Here is a 22,169-nt window from a genome sequence, read left to right on the forward strand (position 1 = left end):
CGGCTTGGATCACTGTGCAGAGTCTGCACGTTCTCCCAGTGTCTGCGTGTCCTCCGAGCGCTCCGGTTTCCTCCCACAAGTCCCGAAAGACGTGTTGTTAAGTAATTTGGACATTGTGAATTCTCCCTCACTGCACCCGAATTGGCGCCGGAGTGTGGCGCAAGGGGATTTTCATAGTAACTTCATTGCAGTGTTAATGCAAGTCTACAATAATAAAGATTATTATTATTATTATTATTATTATAAGAAACGTTCCCCAATCCATCATAGCCAGCTTGTGCCTCATACCATCGTAGTTTCCTGTCTTTAGATTCACCACTTGGACGCTCCGTCACTTCCCATCTTGATGAAGAATTCTATCATATTATGGTCTGCCAATTATTCCTTTCTCATTACACAATACACGGTCGCAGATGGCCTGTTCTCCAGTTGATCCCTTTAAGTATTGGTCCAGAATACCATCTGTTCATACTCCAGTACTTCCTCTTATACAGCATTGTTACTAATTTGATTTGCTCAATCTACATGCAGATCAAAGTCACTCATAAATATAGGTGTTCTGTTGTCTCATGCGTCTCTAATTACATGGCAGCACGGTAGCATTGTGGATAGCACAATCGCTTCACAGCTCCAGGGTCCCAGGTTCGATTCCGGCTTGGGTCACTGTCTGTGTGGAGTCTGCACATCCTCCCCGTGTGTGCGTGGGTTTCCTCCGGGTGCTCCGGTTTCCTCCCACAGTCCAAAGATGTGCAGGTTAGGTGGATTGGCCAGGATAAATTGCCCTTAGTGTCGAAAATTGCCCTTAGTGTTGGGTGGGGTTACTGGGTTATGGGGATGGGGTGGAGGTGTTGACCTTGGGTAGGGTGCTCTTTCCAAGAGTCGGTGCAGACTCGATGGACCAAATGGCCTCCTTCTGCACTGTAAATTCTACGATAATTCTATGATTCTAATTTCTTATTAATACCATACCCAACATCACCACTATGTTTGGGGAGGGTCGAAATATAACCTCAGCTGCGCATGTCACTGACTGCCCACTGTGAACTTAGTGACACTGGTTGTATGGGTGCATCCCCCAGGCCACCTCTCTAGGTACCCTCTGGCCACAGCCGACCCATCAACAGGATGAGCATGCTCCAGTGCAACCAGTTGGCTGGGGTGTGTGTGTGTGGGGAGTGGAGTGCTAATACAGTAGTCCCCCTTTATAACGCGGGTGTTGGGGTCCAAGACAGCCACCCGCGTTGCATCCGAGCCGCGGATATCCACGATGGGGGTTTTAAATTTATTTAAAAATCTATCCATGCGCTTCCCATTGAGAGTCTACTGGGGGCGGGGGGAGAGGTCAGACCCCCGTAGACTCACAATGGGAAGCGCTAGCATAGATTTTAAAATAAATTTAAAACCCCCATCGTGGATCTAATTAAAACAAGCACTGCTGCATTTTTAACAACTTAAAAGTTGGATTGGAGGGAGAGAGCAGCCGGCAGTGTCAATTTCAGCGGCCGGCTGATTGTTTCAGTGAGAGACCAGCTTCCCTCTCCGGATCAAAGTGAGCCGGCCACTGAAATTGACACTGCCGGCTGCTCTCTCCCTCCAATCAGCCGGCAGTGTCAATTTCAGCAGCCGGCTCACTTTGATCCGGAGAGGGAAGCTGACAGTTGGGGTCCATAAGCCCCCCCGCCGTATATCGCGAACCGCGGTATTGCGGAGCGCGGTATAACGGGGGACTACTGTATGCAGCTGCAGCTTGTCAGCCTCTCAAGTGCCAATCCAGGCCCATTGAAATTGGCAGTGTTCTACGTGGCGTCGGTGCTCAGCCAGTAACGGTCCGGGAGCAGTCCCAATTTTGCTGTCATAAAAATCCACCGATTCTTTTCCGGCGTCAGCACTTTGTCGCTGAAATGAAGAGTCTCTTGAGTGAAGAATCCCACCCAGAATTTTCTGAAAATTAGTGGTTGAAGACAAAAGGGATTTTTTGTGACAAGGAATCATATAATTATTTATAAATTCATAGATAAAGAACAAAGAAAAGTGCAGCACAGGAACAGGCCCTTCGGTCCTCCAAGCCCGTGCCGACCATGCTGCCCGACTAAACTACAATCTTCGACACATCCTGGGTCCGTTTCCCTCGATTCCCATCCTATTCATGTATTTGTCAAGATGCCCCTTAAATGTCACTATCGTCCCTGCTTCCACCACCTCCTCCGGCAGCGAGTTCCAGACACCCACTACCCTCTGTGTAAAAAAACTTGCCTCGTACATCTGCTCTAAACCTTGCCCCCCGCACCTTAAACCTATTCCCCCTAGTAATTGACCCCTCTACCCTGGGGAAAAGCCTTGGACGATCCACTCTGTCTATGCCCCTCATAATTTTGTAGACTCTATCAGGTCGCCCCTCAACCTCCGTCGTTCCAGTGAGAACAAACCAAGTTTATTCAACCGCTCCTCATAGCTAATGCCCTCCATACCACGCAACATCCTGGTAAATCTCTTCTGCACCCTCTCTAAAGCCTCCACATCCTCCTGGTAGTGTGGCGACCAGAATTGAACATTATACTCCAAGTGTGGCCTAACTAAGGTTCTATACAGCTGCAACATGACTTGTTAATTTTTATACTCAATGCCCCGGCCAATGAAGGCAAGCATGCCGTATGCCTTCTTGACTACCTTCTCCACCTGTGTTGCCCCTTTCAGTGACCTGTGGACCTGTACACCTAGATCTCCCTAACTTTCAATACTCTTGAGGGTTCTACCATTCACTGTATATTCCCTACCTGCATTAGACCTTCCAAAATGCATTAGCTTACATTTGTCCGGATTAAACTTCATCTGCCATCTCTCCGCCCAAGTCTCCAAATAATCTAAATCCTGCTGTATCCTCTGACAGTCCTCATCGCTATCTGCAATTCCACCAACCTTTGTGTCGTCTGCAAACTTACTAATCAGAACAGTTACATTTTCCTCCAAATCATTTATATATACTACGAACAGCAAAGGTCCCAGCACTAATCCCTGCGGAACACCACTAGTCACAGCTCTCCAATTAGAAAAGCACCCGTCCATTACTACTCTCTGCCTTCTGTGACCTAGCCAGTTCTGTATCCACCTTTCCAGCTCACCCATGATCCCGTGTGACTTCACCTTTTGTACCAGTCTACCATGAGGGACCTTGTCAAAGGCCTTACTGAAGTCCATATAGAGAACATCCACTGCTCTACCTGCATCAATCATCTTTGTGACCTCTTCGAAAAACTTTATCAAGTTAGTGAGACACGACCTCCCCTTCACAAAACCATGCTGCCTCCCACTAATACGTCCATTTGCTTCCAAATGGGATTAGATCCTGTCTCAAAGAATTCTCTCCAGTAATTTCCCTACCACTGACGTAAGGCTCACTGGCCTGTAGTTCCCTGGATTATCCTTGCTACCCTTCTTAAACAAAGGAACAACATTGGCTATTCTCCAGTCCTCCGGGACATCACCTGAAGACAGTGAGGATCCAAAGATTTCTGTCAAGACGCTTACAGCACAGGTGGCAATTCGGCCAATCGTGTTCACGCCAGTGAACAAGGATCTGACCACATCAATCCCATTTCTCAGCTTTTGGCTCATAGCCGTGGAGGGCAAGGCAGAGCAAGTGAAATTTTTTTGTTTTTAATTTAGAGTACCTAATTCAATTTTTCCAATTAAGAGGCAATTTAGCGTGGCCAATCCACTTACCCTGCACGTTATTGGGTTGTGGGGGCGAAACCCACACAAACATGAGGAGAATGTGCAAACTCCACACAGACAGTGACCCAGAGCCGGGTTTGAACCTGGGACCTCGGCGCCGTGAGGCAGGAGTGCTAACCACTGTGCCACCGTGCTTTCCCTTTGTGAATATTTCTTCAGTGTCACAAAGGTTTCTGACTCGAACAACTTTCGGGAAGTGAATTCCAGACTCTCGCCACCCTCGAAGTGAAAGGTTTCTCCTCAACTTCCCTCTTAGCCTTCTACCTTTGCCACCTGGTTATTGACCCCTTATTAATGACCAGACCCAGGGCAGCACGGTGGCGCAGTGGGTTAAACGTGCTGCCTCACAGCACTGAGGACCCATGTTCGATCCCGGCTCTGGGTCACTGTCCATGTGGAGTTTGCACATTCGCCCCTTGTCTGCGTGGGTTTCGCCCCCACAACCCAAAGATGTGCAGGGTAGGTTGATTGGCCACGCTAAATTGCCCCTGAATTAGAAAAAATGAATTGGGTACTCTACATTTATAATTTTTTTTTAAATTAATGACCAGACCCTCCAGACAGCATCCTGGTAAATCTCCCCTGCACTGTTTGCAGTGCAATCAGATGCTTCCTAAAATATGGTGACCAGAACTGCGTGCAGTACTCCAGTTGTGGCCTAACCAGCATTTTATAGTTCCAGCATGACTTGTATTCTATGCCTTGGCTGTTAAAGACAAGTATCCCATATGCCTTCTTAACCACTTTAACTGCCTTCCCATTTTCAGGGATCTGCAGATATGAACTGCTGGGCCCCATTGACCTTTCCAGGGTCCTAGCATTCATAATGCAACCTTTACCTTGTTAATTCTCTCCAAGTGCATTATCACACACTTTTGCAAAATTAATCCCATTTGCCACTGTTCTGCCCACTTGACCACTTGATATCCTCCCGCAGTCTACGTCTATTCTACTCAATATTTACCATCCTACCTGTTACGACCCCCTCGGGGGCAGGCTTTATATGATTACCCCCATTTAGCTCAGAGTATGAACTCCTCTGGTAATTGGGGGTGGGGTTTCCATTTGACAAGGCGGGGGGGGGCCTCTCAGTATAAAAAACAACGACCTGGATGCAGGTCGAGGAGGAGGGTGGTCCATCAGGGAGAGGAGTTGTGGCTTTTGTAATTATTGTGAATACCGTAACAAACCTTTATTCATTCCTATCCTACCGCGCGTTCCTGCATCTCTTGCCATTGGACGATACACTGACGTCGAGAGTGAAGTGGAGCTCATGCAACTATTATGAATTATACTGCCAATGACGCAGGCAGTAATCACACTAATCCCAAAAAAAGGGACGGATCTGGTGGAATGTGGGCCGTATAGACCCATATCACTATTGAACATGGATGTGGAAGTATTAGCAAAGTTGTTAGTGGGGAGGATGGAGGACTGTAACCCGGGGGTGGTTTTGGAAGATAAAATGGGCTTCATGAAGGGCAAGCAGCTCGCGAGTAATACAAGACGGCTGTTGAACGTGGTGATGAATCCGTCGGGGGCTCTGTACTGGAGGTGGTGGTGTGCATGGACGCGGAGAAGGCATTTGATCGGTGGAGTAGCGGTACTTGTTCGAAGTTTTGAGAAGGTTTGGGTTGAGATTTGTGGCATGGGTGTGGTTGCTGTATGTGGCGCCAAGAGCAAGGGTGAGGACGAATGATACGAGCTCACAAAGCTTTGACTTACACTGGGGTACAAGGCAGGGGTGCCCGCTGTCGCCGCTGCTGTTTGCGCTGGCCATAGAGCCATTGGCGATGGCTCTCAGGGGGTCGGCAGAGAGTCAGGGGATAATGAGGGGATAGAGGGAGCATCGGGTGTCGCTGTATGCCGATAACCTCTTACTGTATGTTTTGGATCCGTTGGAGAGTATGGGAAGGATTATGGCCCTGTTGGGGAGGTTTGGAGGGTTCTCGAGGTATAAGCTGAAAGTAGGGAAAAGAGGTATTCCCGGTGAATGAGCTGGCACAGCGGGCTAATTTAGGGAGGATGCCATTTACGGTAGCGAGGGATAGGTTTAGGTATTTGGGGATTCAAGTAGCGAGGGAATAGACGGGGCTCCATAAGTAGAACTTAAAGAAGCTGGTGGAGGAGGCCAGGGAGGATCTTGGGAAGTGAAATGGAAATGAATATTCTGCCGAGGTTTTTGTTTATCTTTCAGGCTCTCCTGATCTTTATACCAAAGGCCTTTTTTCGGAAACTGGACACGATCATCTCGGTTATTTGTATGGGCGGGGAAGGTGCCGAGGGTGGGGAGGACTCTGCCACAGAAGCAGCAGGGGGGTTGGCGTTGCCGAACTTGCTTCAATATTATTGGGCGGCGAATGTGGACACGGTGCAGCGGTGGTGGAAAGGAGAAGGGGGGGGGAGTGGGTTAGGATGGAGGAGGAATCTTGATAGCGGTCTAGTTTGAGGGCTACGGTGGCGGTAGCATTGCCGATAGTTCTAAGTAGGTATTCAGGGAGCTCAGTGGTGCAGTCCATGGTGAAGATATGGAATCAGCCGAGGAGGCATTTTAGGATGGAAGGGATGTCAGTGCTAACGCCGCTGTGCGAGAATCATGGGTTTGAGGCGGGGGGATGGATAGTGTATATAGGAGGTGGAGGGAAGTGGGGCTGGTCAAGGTGAGGGATTTGTATTTGGAGGAAGGGTTTGCCAGTCTGGAGGAGCTAAGGGAGTGGGTAGAGCTGCCGAGGGGTAGTGAGTTCAGGTATCTGCAGGTTAGTGACTTTGCACGAAAGATCTGGAAGGGATTCCCTAGATTGCTGGGATACACCCTGCTGGAGCGACTGTTGCTTCCAGATGTCAAAGGGAAGGGAAAAATTGAGGATATATACAAGTGACTGGGGGAGCAGGGAGGTGAGCGGGTGGTGAAGATCAAGGAGAAATGGGAAGAGGAGTCGGGAATGGAGATCAATTGGGGAGTATGGAGTGAGGCACTGCGAAGGGTAAATGGGACCTCCTCTTGTGCAAGGATGAGCCTGATATAGTTTAAGGTGGTGCTCAGGGTGCATATGACTCGGGTTAGAATGATTGGGTTCTTTCAGGGGGCAGCAGATGAGTGTGGGAGGTGTGGGCGGGTCCAGCGAATCACACGCACATGTTTTGGGGTTGCAAAAAATTGGGAAGATTCTGGGCGGGAGTGTTCGTGGTCTTAGCCTGGATAGTGGAGGAGGTGGTGGACCCGGACGGACCCTTTGGTGGCGATATTTGGGTTTTCAGAGAAGCCAGAGCTCATGGAGAGGAGGAAGGCCGATGTCGTGGCCTTCGCCTCTCCGATTGCACGGCGACGAATTTTGCTGGACGAAGTGTCAGCATCGCCACTTGAGGTAGCGGCTTTGTTGGGTGATTTGTACGACTTCCTGCGGTTAGAAAGATAAAGTAGGCTTCCAGTGGCAGTTATGCAGCAGTAAGCCACACATGTGGGAGCTCCCGTTTTAAAGAGATTTTTCGGCTCTTTTGAGAGCCCAAAACGGAAATTTTTCGACGTCTCCCGGTGGGGGAAGGTGTGCTGAACGACTTTCCCTGCAGTCCATGACTTGAACTCGGAGTGGAAAGGTGGAAAAAACAGCAGCAGCTCCTCAGAAAAAACGGGGGAAGGAATCCAAGATGGCCACTGACAAAGCTCCAGAGGGGTGGAGACTCTGGGCCCAGAAACAACAAACTGATCTCCTGCGCTGCTTTAAAGAATTCAAGGATGAAGTACTGAGCTCTCTGCAGGAAACAAACAGAAGGCTGTCAGAGATTCAGTCCACCCAGGGTGCTGCCATCAAGAAGTTGCAGACGCAGGCCATTGAACGAGAGGAGGAGGCCGTGGTCCTCGTGAGTAAGGTGGAGGGGCACGAAGCACTCCACAAGAAGTGGCAGGAACGCTTTGAGGAGCTGGATCACCGCATGAGGCGGAAAAACCTGCGGATCTTGGGCCTTGCAGAGGGGCTGGAGGGATCGGACCTGACAGCCTATGTTGCTGTAATGCTGAATTCGCTAGTGGGGGCCGGATCTCTCCATCTGCCCTTGGAGCTGGAGGGAGCGCACAGGGTGCTGGCCAGGAGGCCCAAGGAAGATGAACCCCCGCGTGTGGTGCTGGTGAGGTTCCACCGGTTCAGTGATCGAGAGTGCGTGCTGCGCTGGGCCAAGAAGGTGAAGAGCAGCAATTGGGAGAATGGGGTAGTGCGGATCTACCAGGACTGGAGTGCGGAGGTGGCTAAGCGGCGGTCCGGATTTAATCGGACGAAAGACGTGCTTTAGAGAAAAAAGATAAAGTTCGGAATGTTGCCGCCCGCGTGCCTGTGGGTAACTTATTCGGACCGGCATTATTATTTTGATTCCCCGGAGGAGGCGTGGGCCTTCGTGCGGACGGAGAAACTGGACTTGAACTAGGGGTTGGGGGTTGCGAGGTCGGCTGTAAGATATTAGTGCTGGATTCTGCTGTTGCTGTGTTCTCTTTTTCTTCTGTTGTTTTCTTCTTGTTTTAGTACTTTTGCAATTTTGATATGGTTATTTACGGAGGGGTTGTTCTGCTATGTTTTTGTTTTTGTGCTGTGGGACATTGTCTGGGCTGTGTATCTTGAGGGGAGGGTCGGGGGGGTATGTTGTATTCTATGCCGGAGTGGGGGTATGGAGTGGGGCTGATATTTGGGAGCTGCGTCAGAAGGGTGTGGTGGGGCAGTGCAAAAGCGCGGGCTTTCCTCTGGTTTCCCGTGCTGCGGGGCTGGGGGGTGGAGATGGTGACGGGGGAGGCGGGGCCTTAACTGGTTCTTCCCCGCGCTGGAGCGGTGCCAGGAGGGGGGATAGATTGGGGGATGATCCCACTTCGTGAGGGGTCGGGCTATTGGCGGGAGTTTCCGGGGTCAGCAGAAGTTAGCTGACCCACGGAAGTACAATGGAGGACGGTTCGCGGCTGGGAGGGTTCCTAGCCTGGGGGGGAAGGGAGGGGGGGAAAGGGGAATACCGGGTTGCTGCTGGTAGGGTCAAGAAGGAGCTGGTGGGGGCTAGGGGGACAGAGGTGAGGGGTTGTCGCTATGGGGACGGGGTCGAGCAGGGGGTGCTGGCCTGGGGCGGGCAGTCAACGGGCTATGGCTAGCCGACGGGGGAGGGGGGCGGGACGCCCTCTGATCCGGTTGGTCACCTGGAATGTGAGAGGGTTGAATGGGCCGGTGAAGCGGTCGAGGGTACTGGCTCACCTGAAGGGGCTAAAGGCGGATGTGGCAATGCTTCAGGAGACCCACCTGAGGGTGGCGGACCAGGTCCGCCTGAGGAAGGGATGGGTGGGGCAGGTTTTCCACTCGGGGTTGGATGTGAGGAACCGGGGAGTGGCGATTCTGGTGGGGAAAAATGTGTTGTTTGAGGCATCGGAGGTGGTGGCGGATAAGGGGGGTAGGTATGTGATGGTTAGGGGCAGGCTACAAGGAGAGAAGGTGGTACTGGCTAGTGTGTATGCCCCAAATTGGGACGATGCGGGCTTTATGAGGCGTATGTTGGGACGGATCCCGGATCTGGAGGCGGGAGGTCTGATCATAGGGGGGGACTTTAATACGGTGTTGGATCCTTCACTGGATCGGTCCAGCTCTAGGACGGGTAGGAGGCCGGCGGCGGCCAAGGTACTGAGAGGGTTTATGGACCAGATGGGTGGGGTGGATCCATGGAGGTTTGTAAGGCCGAGGGCACGCGAGTACTCTTTCTTCTCCCACGTACATAGGGTCTACTCTCGGATAGATTTCTTCGTGGTGAGTAGGGGACTGATTCCGAGAGTGGAGGAGGCCGAGTATTCGGCCATTGCAATCTCCGACCACGCTCCGCATTGGATAGAGTTGGAGATGGGAGAGGTGCGAGACCAACGTCCGTTGTGGCGGTTGGATGTGGGGTTGTTGGCGGAGGAGGAGGTGTGTAGGAGGGTCCGGGCAAGTATTGAGGGGTACCTTGAGGTGAATGATACGGGGGAGGTTCAGGTGGGGATGGTCTGGGAAGCCCTGAAGGCAGTAATTCGTGGGGAGCTGATATCCATTCGGGCACACAGGGAGAGGAGCGAGAGGAGTGAGAGGGATAGACTGGTGGGAAAGATGCTGGAGGTGGACAGGAGGTATGCAGAGGCACCAGAGGAGGGACTGTTGGGGGAGAGGCGCAGCCTGCAGGCTAAATTTGATTTGCTGACCACTAGAAAGGCGGAGGCACAGTGGAGGAAGGCACAAGGGGCAGTGTACGAACATGGTGAAAAGGCGAGTAGGATGCTGGCTCATCAGCTCCGTAAGCGGGATGCGGCTAAGGAGATTGCTGGAGTGAGAGACAAGAGTGGGAATGTGGTGCGGAAGGGGGTAGAGGTGAATGAGGTCTTCAAGGACTTTTACGGGGAACTGTACCGGTCGGAGCCAACGGGGGAGAGGAGGGGAATGAAGAGGTTCCTCGACGGGCTTTCTTTCCCGAAGGTGCAGGAGGAGAAGGTGGAGGGGCTGGGTGCGCCGATTGAGCTGGAGGAGCTAGTTAAGGGGATCGGGCAGATGCAGTCAGGGAAGGCACCGGGGCCGGATGGGTTCCCGGTGGAATTTTATAAAAAGTTCGTGGACCTAGTGGGCCCCTTGCTGGTGCGGACACTCAACGAAACGTGGGAAGGGGGGACTTTGCCCCCGACGATGTCACGGGCACTGATCTCGTTAATTTTAAAGAAGGACAAGGACCCCCAGCAGTGTGGTTCATACAGGCCCATATCTCTCCTCAACGTGGATGCTAAGGTGCTGGCAAAAATCCTGGCCACCAGGATAGAGGACTGTGTGCCAGGGGTTGTGCATGAGGACCAGACAGGTTTTGTGAAGGGAAGGCAGCTGAACACGAATGTGCGGAGATTGCTGAATGTCATTATGATGCCGGCGATTGAGGGGGAGGCAGAGATAGTGGTGGCGCTGGATGCGGAGAAGGCCTTCGATAGAGTGGAGTGGGGGTACCTATGGGAGGTGTTGGGGAGGTTTGGATTTGGTGAAGGGTTCATTAGATGGGTAAGGCTGCTATATGAGGCCCCGATGGCGTGCGTGGCCACGAATAGGAGGAGGTCGGAGTACTTCCGGCTTTACCGAGGGACCAGGCAGGGTTGCCCCTTGTCCCCCTTGTTGTTTGCACTGGCAATCGAGCCGCTGGCGATGGCATTGAGAGATTCAGGGAGGTGGAGAGGCTTGGTGCGAGGTGGAGAGGAACATAGGGTGTCGTTGTATGCCGACGACCTGTTACTGTATGTGGCGGACCCGGTGGGAGGGATGCCGGGAGTGATGGAGTTACTAGCCGAGTTTGGGACCTTCTCAGGTTATAAATTAAACTTAGGCAAGAGCGAGGTGTTTGTGGTGCACCCTGGAGACCAGGAGGAAGGAATTGGTAGGCTCCCGCTTAGGAGGGCAGGGGAGAGCTTTAGGTACCTGGGGGTGCAAGTGGCCAGGGACTGGGGGACTCTCCACAAGCATAACTTTACCAGACTGGTAGATCAGATGGAGGAGGAGTTCAGGAGGTGGGACATGCTGCCATTGTCGTTGGCGGGGAGGGTGCAGTCCGTCAAAATGACAGTGCTTCCGAGGTTCTTGTTCCTTTTTCAGTGCCTGCCCATATTTATCCCCAGGGCCTTCTTTAGGAGAGTGACCGGCAGTATTCTGAGCTTTGTGTGGGCACATGGGACTCCGAGAGTGAGGAGGGTGTTCCTGGAGCGAGGAAGGGATAGAGGCGGGCTGGCGCTGCCCAACCTTCTGGGGTACTATTGGGCAGCCAATGTGTCAATGGTGCGTAAATGGGTGATGGAGGGAGGAGGGGCGGCGTGGAAAAGAATGGAGATGGCGTCATGTAGAGGTACGAGCCTGGGTGCCATGGTAACGGCACCGTTGCCGCTCTCCCCCAAGAGGGTTACCACGAGCCCGGTGGTGGCGGCGACCCTAAGAATCTGGGGACAGTGGAGACGGCATCGGGGGGAAACAGGGGGCTCGATGGAGGCTCCACTGGGTGGCAACCATCGGTTCATCCCGGGGAACACGGATGGGGGATTCAGGGGATGGCAAAGGGCGGGCATCAGCAAATTGAGGGACCTGTTTATTGGCGGGAGGTTTGCGGGCCTGGGGGAACTGGAAGATAAATTTGGCCTTCCCCAGGGGAACATGTTCAGATACCTGCAGGTAAAGGCGTTTGCTAGGCGACAGGTAGAGGGATTCCCTTTGCTGCCCTCGCAGGGGACGATGGACAGAGTGCTTTCGGGGGTGTGGGTAGGAGAGGGGAAGGTGTCTGACATCTATAAGGTAATGCAGGAGGTGGAGGAGTCATCAGTGGAGGAGCTGAAGGCTAAATGGGAGGAGGAACTCGGGGAGCAGATAGAGGACGGGACTTGAGCGGAGGCCTTGGAGAGAGTCAACTCTTCCTCCTCATGTGCGAGGCTTAGTCTCATCCAATTTAAGGTGCTGCACCGGGCCCACATGTCCGGGACTAGGATGAGTAGGTTCTTCGGGGGTGAGGACAGGTGCACCAGATGTTCGGGGAGTCCTGCGAACCACGCCCACATGTTCTGGGCATGCCCAGCACTGGAAGAATTCTGGAAGGGGGTGGCGGGGACGGTGTCGAGGGTGGTTGGATCCAGGGTCAAGCCAGGGTGGGGACTCGCGATTTTTGGGGTTGGGGTGGAGCCGGGAGTGCAGGAGGCGAAAGAGGCCGGGGTCCTGGCCTTTGCGTCCCTAGTAGCCCGTCGAAGGATTCTGCTACAGTGGAAGGATGCGAGGCCCCCAAGCGTGGAGACCTGGATCAGTGACATGGCGGGATTTATAAAATTGGAAAAGGTCAAATTTGCCCTGAGAGGATCAACACAAGGGTTCTATAAACGGTGGCAGCCTTTTCTGGACTTCCTGGCTCAGAGATAGGTAACTGGGTCAATAGCAGCAGCAACCCGGGGGGGGGGGTGTAACTTTATAGTGTGTTAATTTGATTGTTAATATTATTGTTATTTTCGGTATTTTACCAAGGTGCGTTATTGTTGTATAAAGTCAAAATTTCTCAATAAAAATTATTTAAAAAAAAAAAGAAAGATAAAGTATGAGTTAAGGGGCTCAGCGGGGGAGTTTGTGAAAAGGTGGGGGATATTTGTGACCGTGTTTGAGGAGCTATTCGTCGCAGGTGGGTGGGGGACGTGGATGATGGGGAGAGAAAAAGGGGGAAAAGGGGAAAAATCTGTACAGACTGTATAGTTGATTGTTGGGAAGTATGTTTCCCGGGGTGTTTACTTGCTGTAACCTGCTCTGATACAAGTTTGTAATAAAATACATTTTAAAAAAAATGAATTAAACCGCCAGCCCACTTCGTCCAGGCCCCGAGAGGCCTCAACGCCGAACGGAGCGATGCCGCACATCGGAAAAGTTGAAGAGCTTTATGTTGGTACCAATGACTAGATCCAGCACGTCGAGCTGGTGCAGTATTTTATTTGGGTCTAACACAATTGTTGGGAATGAGCGACAAACTGTTATCCTACTGACCGCAGTCAGGGGACCCACCTATGCACTCATCAAAAGCCTCACCCACCCGGATCGGCTAGACTCCAAATCTTTTGCCGCATTGGTGGCCCTGGTTGAGGCACATCTAAACCCGCAGGCCCCAATAATGGTCCGTCATTCGTTTCCCCACGGCCTCACAGGCTCAAGGGGAATCCAACAACGACTTTCTGGCATACTAGAGTTGGAGGTTGTACTGTCCGATTAATCCCAGATTAATCAGTGTCTATCCAAGTGCAAATGTATTCTGTACCTCAGAATTCTTTCTAGTAACTTCCCCACCACAGAGGTTAAACTGACTGGTCTATAATTTCCTTGTCTCTCCCTACCTCCCTTTTTAAAAAAAAATATTTAGAGTACCCAATTCATTTTTCTTCCAATTAAGGAACAATTTACCGTGGCCAATCCACCTACCCTGCACATCGTTGGGTTGTGGGGGTGACACCCACGCAGACACGGGGAGAATGTGCAAACTCCACAGGGATAGTGACCCGGGGCCGGGATCAAACCCGAGACCTCGGCGCTGTGAGGGAGCAGTGATAACCACTGCGCCTCCGTGCCGCCCTTACTACCTCCCTTCTTTAATAATGGTACAATGTTAGCAATCCTGCATTCCTCTGGCACCTCACCTGTGACCAGAGAGTATTTGAAAATTACTGTCTGTGCCCCTTCCTACCAGCACGGTAGCATTGTGGATAGCACAATCGCTTCACAGCTCCAGGGTCCCAGGTTCGATTCCGGCTTGGGTCACTGTCTGTGCGGAGTCTGCACATCCTCCCCGTGTCTGCGTGGGTTTCCTCCGGGTGCTCCGGTTTCCTCCCACAGTCCAAAGATGTGCAGGTTAGGTGGATTGGCCATGATAAATTGCCCTTAGTGTTCAAAATTGCCCTTAGTGTTGGGTGGGGTTACTGGGTTATGGGGATAGGGTGGAGGTGTTAACCTTGTGTAGGGTGCTCTTGCCAGGAGCCGGTGCAGACTCGATGGGCTGAATGGCCTCCTTCTGCACTGTAAATTCTATGTAATTCTATGTAAACAGCCTGGGATACATCTAAGCCAGGCATATGGATTTATTCACCTTCAAAGCTGCTAAACCTGCGAAGACCTACTCTCTCTCTATGTTAATGCCCTCTAATATTTCCCAGTCCTCCAGCCTGATATCTGAACCTGCGTTGTCCTTTTCCATTGTGAAGTAATAATTGAGACTGTACCCAGGTCTTCTGGGTCGACACAAAAATTACCTGCGTGGTCCACAACTCACCCTACTCTTTCCCTAGTTATTCCCTTGCTCTTTATCTATTTAAAAGTCCCCTCTGGATTTTCCTTTACTTTACCCACCAAAGATTTTTCATGCGCTCTCTTAGCTTCCCTAATTTTCTTATTCAGTTCCCCCACGCAATTGTATACTCCTCTTGGGACTCTGCTGTACCGAGCCCTTGGTATCTGCCATTGCACATTTATAATCTGTAGTGAAATGCAACTACAGATCTAGACTACTTGAAATGGATGGAACTATTAGAGTATGAATGAGTAGAAACATTAGTTTGCCTTCTAATACCATCAAGAATGATGCCCAATGCATTTGTATCAAATCACCACAATTACCTCAGCATTTCAATGCAGTTAGCGCATGTAATACAAGATGAAGTCCATATGAACAATAGAACATGTACATGGAGCACAAAGCGAAGCAAAGGGTTACAGCTATGCTTTGCAGAGTATTTTTCCATGTGACCCCATTTTAACTCTCCACCATCATCAAGGGCTATTAGGAATGGACAACAAAGGTTGACCTTGTCAATAATCCCCACATCCCATGAATGAACATATATCAAATATAACTCTTTAGAAATTAATGTAATCCCATATGCCAGCAAAAACAGAACTGCAATAATAAAGCAATGTAACAATATTCAGTATATAATTGTATAAATTTTTCATATAATCACGTACTAGTACATCATATGAGTACATCATATAAATAAGACAATTTTAAACAAGCACTTTGTGAATTATTTTATGCATTTATATAAATTTCTCAGACTCAGTGAAATCCCTCTCCTCCCCACCCACAGCACACACATTTAGTCATCTCTCCTACCTACACACACACAGACACACACACATGCACACACACTCAGCTGAAGCGAAAAACGACTGCTGCCGAGGGTGGGCATGGCAGAGATCGTAACCAGGCAGAATCTCCCCACCCCTAGTACTGTGGTTGGGAACTGAAGCGGAGTAGCGAACTGCGGTTGGACACAATTGTTGCTCCCAACCATGCCTCTGCATCTTCCAATGACAGAAAATGAGTCATCTGGGTCATAATGGAAATCAATGCCAGATCAAAATTGGCAAAGGATTAATGAAAGATGGGCTGAGTAATGTTCTCCCAGGCCAAGTAGAGTTTGGGGAAAAAAACAAGGCCGAATTTTGGAATTTAAGTCAAATCTCTGCCAAAAGGTGGAAAGGTCTCATCCCTGTGGCAGGAACAGATAGCAAAATGGAAGGATTCGAACGTACTGTTCAGGAAAATATGGGAATGGATTTGGGAGGTAATAGCACGTTTAAGGACTTCTGAGATAAGGATAAGACAATTATCAACTATAATCTATATAAACATATATATATATATATATATATATATAATATATACACACACATACATGCACATCGGCTGAGTATCCCTTATCCGAAATTTGGAGGACCCAAAGATTCTGAAATCCGCACTTATTTGACTGCCGATGTAACGTCACAAGGGGGAAATCCCACAAAGTTCTGGGAAGATTTCCGGGCAATGTGCAGATCCCAACGCGACGCACATGCGCGGGTCCCAGGAACAGGCTGCTTCGTCCTCTCAAAAATTATATTCCAAAAAACGGAAAATTCTGAAATCCGACACACACTCACCCCCAAGCATTCCAGATAAGGGATCTCAACCGGCATATATAAAACCACACTGTTCATTATTGTGGCGTAACCAGAAATTGGCAATGTTAAAGTAGAATAGTGCGACATTCACTTACTTGCAAAGGCCTGTATAAAGCATATTCATCCCTGAAGAGCTGATCATGATGGGTTACACAGTCAAACCATCGTCCATCCACTAATGCCTGACCAATAGCAATTGCCTGAGCTCTGAAAAAAATATATACTGCATTGAAGAAAAGCTGTGGTAACACTCAAATACACACACAACAGCATCTTGGGTAAGAGAGTGCTATACTTCAAATTTCCAAAGTGTGGCTCTATCTTCTTTAAATGAACAAAAACTTGGAGTATTATTCCGTGAATGTTTCCAAAACAATCCTTCCGAGACTCTCTGGATACTCTTACATAGCATAAACTCTTTCTTCTCAGGCACAAAACAGATTATAAAATTTCAGGTTTGAGGAAAAGAGGACAAACTCACATTAAATGTTTTCTTTCTAAAGCCAAGTTTTTAATATCGCAAAAGCTGACTTGTTGAGAACAAATTGAACAAAAATAGCAAATTGTTAAAACTGCTCACAAACCAGAATTAAAATGCAAACGAATTTCAATTGTAAATGTTTTCTTCACAATAAAACAAGGTGAAGTGAAAACAGAAATAAAGAAAAAAAAAATATCATGGTCTGGGCAACATCTTGTGTTTACCAGTGATGTCTCAAAGTTCCCCAAAAAAAGATTGACTTTGCAATGCAGTGATTTGATTGATAAGTGAATGTAGCAGAGATTCTGCACTCAAGATGGCACAGACATTAACTGGTTAAGCTGTTTTACACAGCGTAGAGTACGAGAAGAAACATTGGCAAGTCATCGGGAGCACTTCCTGCTCTTCTTCAAAAAGGATCCAAAGCAACCACCAGGAAAACCTCACTTTCACAAGAAACCAAATGCAGGTAAAGAGGAGCTGTCTCAGGTAAAAATTATATTTAAAGGTAGTGTGTACTAGAGTTAAGCTTAGAGAGAAAGGATATAGGTTTACATCCACAATTTACCACATAAGGAATTCTAAACACACTGCATAGTATAGAACAGACACAATCTTCACAGGATAGGGGCATGTGAAATTTAGAGAAACATTTGCCCATTTTTAAAAATGTGGACACATCAACCAAATCAATAAAGGGCAAGAGGTGGGGCGGGGTGGAAGAATCAAGTGAATAGTAAATTCAAAAAGCTGTAAAGGAAATTAAATTAAGCAAATTGGATCAGGAACTGATCGTGAGAGCAATAAAAGTGATTAGTGACAAAAGTGATGTCAGGCAAAATTAGGGGAAAAAAAGTGCAAACCTAAAGATACTCGGTTGGATTCTCCATTCCTGAGGCTATGTGCTGACGCCGGGGCAGGATTTGTGGACTTCCACGACAATAAAACTGGGCTGCAACCTGGACCGATTCAGCGACTGTCAAGGGCTAGCACCGGCACTACGTGGCACACAATCAATTCCAATGAGAAACGGTGCCGGATTCGCGACTGACACTCAGAAGGTTGACAAGCTGCAGTCACATATACACACTGCACTCTCCACACACACCATCCCAGTCACCAAGATGGCAGCAAAGAGAGCAGCACCACGCTTCACAGAACCGAGCTGGAGACCCTCCTGGATGCCTTGGAGGAGAGGTGTGCCACCCTGTACCCCAAGTGGAAGGCTGCCAGCCACTACCATTTGCCGTGCCTGAGTGCAGGTGGCAGAGGTGGGCGGCGCCACCAGTAACAATATCCGGACCGGCCTGCAATATAGAAAAAAACTGCAGTGTGGCCGAGGTGAGTAGGTTGCACTTTGCCCCTTGCACCAACCCCATCCCCCACCACCACCGCCAGGAGGATGGCCGGACCCCCACCATGCAACGTATGCCAGCACAATTCCGGCCACCATGTCCGGGGCCCTGGCCACTGAGGCCATCAGCTATCAACCCCATGGGCTGCATGAGTCGGACTGTCGACTAGGAAAAGGCGGCGCATAACCGCCAGGAGCGGGAGAAGACTGGTGAGGGACTGCTGGACCGGCAACTCGCACCATGGAAGAGCAGCGGGCCCTAGACGTGGTTGCCGGCCCCAAGAACAGGGAAGTCACCAGGGTGGAGGTTGGCTGCAGGCGAGGAAGTGAGAGCCCGCTTAGTTGCAGTTCCCTGTGACACACGTGTCAATCCCCCTCCCACACACACACACACACACACACACACACACACACACACACACACACACACACACACCAGCCCACTGTCTAATCATGCACCTTGCCTTGGGAGACAGTAGCATGGGGGAGACAGTGGCATGGGGGAGGTAGTGGCGCAGTGGTATTATCACTAATAATCCAGAGACCCAGGGTAATGTTCTGGGGAACTGGGTTCGAATCCCACCATGGCAGATGGTGGAATTGGAATTCAATGAAAATCTAGAATTAGAAGTCCAATGGTGACCATTAAACTATTGCCGATTGTAGTAAAAATACATCTGGTTCACTAATGCCCTTTAGGGAAGGTAATATGTCATCCTTACTTGGTCTGGCCTACATGTATCTCCAGACCCACAGCAATGTGGTTTAATTCTTAAATGCCTTCAGGAATGGGCAGCAACGTCCACATCCCATGAACGAATAAAGTGTCTTGCAGGACCTGCTGGTGATGGGACGGGTCCATCTGGTGTCCCCCACCCCAAGCCAGCGCCACAACCCGAGTCCGCTGTGTGCTGACCAGCAACAAGGACACTGACAGTAGCCGTATTATGTGACCAAAGAGACCCTGGAGCTCGAGTCTGGGGATGACAAAGCTTTCCCGTCACAGCTGTCTCCAACACCTTCCACCATTCCAGGGAAACTCACCTCCATTGAGCACTTTAGTGAAGAGGCTCCTGGGCTCATCCGGTGGAGGTAAGAACTGAATGGGCGGATGGTCGGAGGGCAGGCTGTCCCAGGAATCAACTGCTGTGCAGACAGGTTTCAGGTTTCTGGAATGGACAATCCCATCCATAGTGGAGATGCAATCACACAGCCAGGGACTAAATGATGGGTTGTCGGCAAGCATTCAAAACTTGCAGGCGCAGGTGGAGCAGTCCAATCACATGCAGGAGCAGAAGATGGTGCTGAACATGTGTGCCACCCAGGGCAACACCGCACAGATGGCAAAGATGGTGGAGGTCTTCAGGTGATGTTTTGGCTATGAATCAGCATGTCCTCAGCTGAGGGCAATCTGCGTCCTCTCACAGGCAGCCAGTGTCAGAGCCTCCTGGACATTGCAGTGGCGTTCCAGAGCGTGGCCCAGTCACAGCGGGCTATTGCTGAGAGCGTCAGCGACATTGCCCAGGCACTGGCCGACATGGCGCAGAGAGGGAGGTGGCCCAATTATCCAATATCTGCAGGGGGTTGAAACACCGACATGGTGCATCATTTGTTCACCTCTTCACTGATTGATGTATAAAAGTGTAATTTACATTTTTGTGAGTCTCAATTTCTTTTTTTTTCTTTCTTTTTTAAAAAATCTTCAGTTCAGTAAATGCAAACTTGACTCAGAACAACAATATGAAGGTCAGGCGCAACACATTTGCCATTGCAGTTAGATTCCAGAAAGACAGGATAGAACTGACGCCAAGCTATTGCCACAGAACAGGCTTGTCAGTAAAGTTAAAGCCCAGAGAATAATGCAATGCAAGCATGGATGCAAAGCTGGAGGAATGACAGGAAACTGTTGGGGCGAATCTTTGCTTTTCAGATTGGAGGAAGGTTTACAGTGGAGCCAGTGATAGGGCGACTGCTTTATTAAAAATATATATTAATGACCTGGGCTCAGTGCAGAGGGTACAATTTCAAAATTTGCAGGCGACAAACTCGGCAGGACAGCGATAAGACTTCAATGGGCGGCATGGTAGCACAGTGGTTATCACTGTTGCTTCACAGTGCCAGGGTCCCAGGTTGGATTCTCGGCTTGGGTCACTGCCTGTGCGGAGTCTGCACGTTCTCCCAGTGTCTGCGTGGGCTTCCTCCAGGTGCTCCGGTTTCCTCCCACAAGTCCCGAAAGACGTGCTTGTTAGGTGAATTGGGCATTCTGAATTCTCCCGCAGTGTACCCGAACAGGCGCCAGAATGTGGCGACTGGGGACTTTTCACAGTAACTTCATTAGTGTTAATGTAAACCTACTTGTAACATAATAAAGATTATAAGGGCATTCAGGCTGGTGGGATGCCTGATGGAATTTAATGCAAGTGATTCACTTAGGTCGAAAGAACAAGAGCAAAGGGAACTGTTTTTTACATACACAAATACGCCAAAGGAAGAGATAGACTGGGCTTTAAAAATGCCAGAGAACAAAAGCATGGAAGCTATGATGAACCTGGAGTTCATACCTACATCCTCCATACTACTTGTATTTTACATTTATTCTTTCGTGGGCTATAGGTATGGGTGCCCACGTCGCCCCTGCACCAATGGAGGGGTATAAACTAGCAAGTGTACAGGGCTATATATTGTAACACGTCCGTACACTGAATATGCATTACTGATCAAAGTAAAGAAAATGGTAAAGGGAGTCTCTTCTAAGAAGTGAATGAAATATTTACCAACTCAGCCACAGTAATAAAAGCGTGACAATTAGGAGTCTGCAGGAACCAGGCAGGGTGCCAAGAAGTCAAGGCCCCCTGTGCCTGGGCTCAACGCTATCGTCATATACACATTACTATTAAAGCCATTAAAATGTGTTGTCCCATACACCGTGGAACAAAACCCCTGTTGCATTTCACATGCGACAAAACAGCACTTTATTATATAATAACCAATTTGTTGCTGGCAAACACTACAACAGCACTTGACAAACATGCCGTGTAGACAGGCGGCACAGCAATAATCTAGCGAATGTCTAGCCTGACTTGACCAGTGACAAAAGTCAAGCCAGCGAGAATATTCGCATGCGAGTCTCAATTTCAACTATGCAAATTACCGTGTGGTTATATGTCCATTTCTAATCAACCAGTTTACCAGTTCCTTTCCCACTATGCAATTAGGATAAGTTCGCAACCAGTATCGGTGATCCTGAAACTCCATGCCAGTGCTGTGATGACATATTTTCTTCCACAGGTCTTTTAGTTGCACAGAATCCTAAAAAGTAAATTAAAAATTCTGTGATTTTAAAATAACAAGAATATTTCAACATGTCTTGACGTCACAATAGATGGTATATCAATAAAAGAGACTTGTGTTTATATAGCATCTTTCATGAGCACTGGATGTCTCACAGCCAACAAAGTATATTTGAGCTGTGGTCACTTTTGCAATGTAGAAAGGCAGCAATCAATTTTCACACAGCAAGGTCCCCAAAACAGCAATATGATAATCACCAGATAATCTGTTTTCTGATGTTGGTTGAAGGACAAATATTGGCCATGGCATCCTTTACATCCACCTGAAGCATGGGTTTAGTGCCTCATCCAAAAGACAGTGCAGGATTAGACAGTGAAGCATAGGTACTGCACTAAGTGTCAGGCTTGGTGTACCAAGACCTGAAGTTGGACTTGAAGCCACAACATTCTGACTCAAAGTGCCATCGAGTGAGCTATGGCTGACACACAAAATTTTGCAAAACAAAGCAGGAAAAACTGCATTAAAATTTTAGCACCGCAGTTCTCAGTTGAGAGTGCTCAATTGTACCCAGGTTTTTATGGGAGATGCAGAGCAATGCTATTGACAGAGATCAATATGAAACATTATGGTGGATCTGGCTGGGTAGGGGTGGTTACATCAGCTCGGAGATGAGTATTGAGGGCATAAGAACCTCTGGGAGGAAGGGTGCGGGGCGGGTTTGACCAGTGCTGGGATCGTCTGGGTATTTAAAATAGTTAAGCGGAGTCTCCATGTTAAAAATATGGTGACATCTCTGTCAGCACTTTAAGCGGAGAGCGGTGTCAAGGGCCACCTGTAGGAACCATCTGTTTGA

General features: G+C 49.3%; 1 protein-coding gene and 1 non-coding gene across 9 annotated transcripts in view; both read right to left on the reverse strand.

Moving 5' to 3' along the window:
• pikfyve (phosphoinositide kinase, FYVE finger containing) overlaps window positions 1-22,169 on the reverse strand; it is a 206,985-nt gene that overhangs the window by 99,545 nt on the left and 85,271 nt on the right. For all 8 annotated transcript variants that reach the window (XM_038788673.1, XM_038788682.1, XM_038788662.1 and 5 more), the window contains exons 9-10: window positions 21,177-21,334; window positions 16,286-16,397 (exon numbers count right to left, since the gene is read on the reverse strand). In XM_038788673.1, coding sequence (XP_038644601.1) covers window positions 16,286-16,397; window positions 21,177-21,334 — 270 coding nt within the window. The remainder of the gene's footprint in view (window positions 1-16,285; window positions 16,398-21,176; window positions 21,335-22,169) is intronic.
• On the reverse strand, window positions 21,015-21,146 carry LOC119962514. The gene has a single exon (XR_005459891.1). It is a non-coding gene; the product is annotated as a small nucleolar RNA SNORA72 (small nucleolar RNA).

Source organism: Scyliorhinus canicula, chromosome 2, assembly GCF_902713615.1.
Source record: "Scyliorhinus canicula chromosome 2, sScyCan1.1, whole genome shotgun sequence".
NCBI lineage: Eukaryota > Metazoa > Chordata > Chondrichthyes > Carcharhiniformes > Scyliorhinidae > Scyliorhinus > Scyliorhinus canicula.